General features: G+C 46.3%; 1 protein-coding gene across 1 annotated transcript; it reads left to right on the top strand.

The window, feature by feature from the left end:
* The first annotated feature begins 236 nt into the window (after positions 1-236).
* On the top strand, positions 237-2,977 carry LOC115730346 (disease resistance protein L6-like). The gene is made up of 5 exons (XM_048275606.1): positions 237-277; positions 475-861; positions 1,167-1,961; positions 2,032-2,287; positions 2,738-2,977. Exons 1-5 carry the CDS (start codon positions 237-239, stop codon positions 2,975-2,977), a joined length of 1,719 nt encoding a protein of 572 aa, XP_048131563.1.
* The last annotated feature ends 476 nt before the right edge of the window (positions 2,978-3,453 follow it).

Below are 3,453 nucleotides of genomic sequence, written 5' to 3'. Positions count from 1 at the left end.
GTTTGGCAATGTTAATTTGCGAGGCCCAGGCCTATAGGCCCATTACCCTAGAATATTGGGGCCTAATTTAATGCTTTAGGCAAAAGGACTAGCAGGCCCATAATCTCACGAGGGTCCTAACAACCGTTTCATCTGACCCCAACTCATTTAAGTGCAAATCCTTTTTTACTAGTCCAACCATCGCAACCAACTACTAGTCCACGACCCCTACTGTGTGCTGTTGCTGATCTATTACAATGAAGACCGAGGAGCTTTGCTACATCTTTATATCATCCTGGTACGTGAGTTAAGAGGGAGAGAACAAGGGGAGAGAGAGAGAGAGAGAGAGAGAGAGAGAGAGAGAGAAATAGCTTGCACGAAATTTCTCCAACTCTTGGGAATGGCCTTTAGCAATTCTCTGTCATCACTATCAGTGTCCGCATCCTCCATGCAGTCATGATACGACGTGGTCTTGAGCTTTGGAGCAACGAATAGGAGTAGGCATTTCGCGAATCGCCTTCTCGCCGGCTTATCCAATGCGGGGATAAGCGTGTTTAGAGACGAAAAGGAGGTGGGGGCAGCCAAGGAAATTGACCCCACGCTGGTCGAAGCAATTGGACAGTCGAAGACATCGATACCCATCATCTCGCTGGACTACGCTTCCAGTGAGAGCTGCTTCATGGGGCTGGCCAAGATGTTGGAGTGGAGGGACACCAGGAACCATGCCATCGTTCCCATTTTCTATGGCGTCGACCCCTCCGACATTGGTTCCTTTGCAAAACACAATAAAAGAGGGATCAATTGGCACCTCGACTCCTGGAAGTCCGCCCTCCATCGTATTGGACAGTTGAAGGGATATCGATTTGACCACACAACCGACCAGTAACTCTACTCTACTTTCCTTTGCGTGTACTTCCTTTTAAATTCCAGCGTCAGCTGATTGATGTTGAACTATCCTGCTGTTGTAGATTACCTTGGTGAACAATGGAGCATATGGTACCTTAGGAGCTCCCGGTTACTGTCGGGGCCAAAACTCCCTAGTCCATGCTTTGAAAATGACATTTCTCATGTGGCCTTGTCCTCGTGGGTCACGAATTGTAACTCAACTTGTGTGTTCTGCTTCATTCTTCTGCCTTTCTTCTTATTTCTTTCTTTAATTTCTCACCATCGCGCATTTTGATTCTTAGGGATGGCAGGTTTATATCTGAGCTTATCCTGTATGTCACTTGGCAGCTGAAGAATGCTGAACTACTTGGTACTTCCATGCCAGTCGGAATCAACAATCAAGTCCGCAAGCCAATGACAAAGCTTGACGTCGACTATCGCAATGGACAAGCGGTTGCAATACGCGGTAATGGGGTCCGAATGGCCTGGATACATGGCATCGGGGGGATCGGGAAAACGACTCTTGCAAAGTTCATTTACAGCCAGCTGTATCCTCTGTTTGAAGGCTGTAGCTATCTAGGGAACATCAGGGAGGTATCGAAGACAGAGCCCCTAGAACATCTGCAGAGCCGACTGGTTTCTGACCTGCTAAAGCAGGAGCCCATAAGCTTGGATTTCGTAGAAGAAGGTATTCAACACATCGCAAATAAGTTTGGCAGAAGGAGAGTTCTCATTGTGCTCGATGATGTCCATGAGAGCCATCAACTCAAAGCATTTGCTGGGAAGCTAAGCTGGTTTGGATCGAGAAGCAAGATAATCGTAACCACCAGAAACACCGGTATGGGCTATATCCCCCACATGTTTGCGGCTTATGAAGTCAAGCCTATGAAATTCGACAAGTCCCTTTGTCTTTTCTGTCGACATGCTTTCGGGGAAAGTTCTCCCCGTGAGAATTATGAAGATCTATCCGAGCAGATTGTTTCCAAAATTGGAGGGATCCCTTTAGTAATTGAGGTTCTGGGCTCATTTCTGTACAGAAAAAAGAAAGAAACATGGGATGAGACGTTGCATCAACTTAGGAAATTCCAGCCAGTATGGTCCTTAAAGTGTTGATGACTACCTATCAAGATCTAGATCAAGGGACTAAAGATATATTTCTGGATATAGCTTGTTCTTCATAGGACAAGACAAGAGAATTCCCTTCTATATGTGGGAGGACTGCGATTTTTGTCCTAGTAGTGGTATTGACAGTCTCCTTCTCACGTCCCTGGTGAAAATCCGAGAGAACAACAAGCTCTCAATGTATGGTCTATTAAGAGACCTCGGTCTAGCAATTGTCCGCGACGAAGACCCGGCGAACCCCGGAAGGCGCAGCAGGCTGTGGAATCACGAGGAAGCCCTCGGTGTCTTAAGGAGAAAAGAGGTAAAATGTCCTTGTTTTGGAATAATGTATGCCGTACTTTCACTGCCGTAGAATTCACTCATCTTTTCTTCCTTCAATCTACGGGGAACGGAAAGGGTTCAAGCCCGGTGTCTCAAGTACGCCAATGGCTCAAGCGATTATTTCACACGTGAAGAATTTCAAAGCCTGTCCAGGCTGAGGTTCCTTAAACTGGACAGTGCAAATATCCGGGGAGATTTCATAAATATACTTTCCAATTTAAGGTGGCTCGATCGGCGAGGGTGCCCAATGACCTTTGAAGCCATGAACTTGCATCCGGGGAAATTGGTGATTCTTGATTTATCATGGAGCAAGGTCACTCATGAATGGGAGGGTTGGAGTGGAATCGAGGTGACATGAAAAATGTTTCATTTTTTCGTTTCATCCTTGGGAATTGACCTTGTCTGAAATATATTCTATTTTGGATCGCAGATGCGGCAATTGAAAGTTTTGAACCTCACGGGGTGTAATGAAATGCTGATGACTCCCGACTTCTCCAATTACCCGCAGTTGGAGATGCTGATTCTCGAGCGCTGTTCTCAATTGGTCGAGATACACCCTTCAATCCGTGATCTAACATCCTTGGTTTCCTTGAATTTGAAATCCTGCAGCAATCTTAGTGAGTTGCCGCGAAATGGGTTACATGGAAGCGCCGAAAGAACTTCTCATTGATGGCACTTCAATACCAGAAATCCTTGAATCGATAGCTAGAATGAAGGGACTGCAAACTCTTAGTGCCTACAATTGTCGTTCACTAACTTACCCGCCAGAAACCATTTGCTTCACGGAAGCTCTTTCGATGCTCTTGCTGGACAATGCGCTAATCGTCCAACTCCCCAATTCAATTAGGAGTTTGGTGAAACTAGAACGATTGTCGTTGAGGGACTGCCGGGGAGATACGAAACTTCCAGAATCAATAGCCAATTTAGGATGCTCATTTTTGGAGTTGGACGTATCGGGGACGCCTATTGTGGAACCGCCCGACTCCACGAGTAACCCGCAGCTACCGAGAGTTCTTAAGATGGAGCGTTGTCATGTGAGAAAGTTTCCTAGTGCCATTGGCGAGCTAAGGAAGCTTGAAGAGATCCATGCCTCCCACCGTAGGAGTTCGGAGGGAAGCATTCCTAGTAACATTGAGAATCTACAAT

This window comes from Rhodamnia argentea, chromosome 3, assembly GCF_020921035.1.
Source record: "Rhodamnia argentea isolate NSW1041297 chromosome 3, ASM2092103v1, whole genome shotgun sequence".
In the NCBI taxonomy this organism is placed as follows: domain Eukaryota; kingdom Viridiplantae; phylum Streptophyta; class Magnoliopsida; order Myrtales; family Myrtaceae; genus Rhodamnia; species Rhodamnia argentea.
This window is presented reverse-complemented; position numbering and strand designations above follow the sequence as displayed.

Coding starts and splice junctions, on each gene's coding strand:
- LOC115730346 (XM_048275606.1), top strand. CDS start 237: ATGAAGACCGAGGAGCTTTGCTACATCTTTATATCATCCTG. Junction 278..474: donor TACATCTTTATATCATCCTG/GTACGTGAGTTA, acceptor AGCAACGAATAG/GAGTAGGCATTTCGCGAATC. Junction 2,288..2,737: donor GTGTCTTAAGGAGAAAAGAG/GTAAAATGTCCT, acceptor TTTGGATCGCAG/ATGCGGCAATTGAAAGTTTT.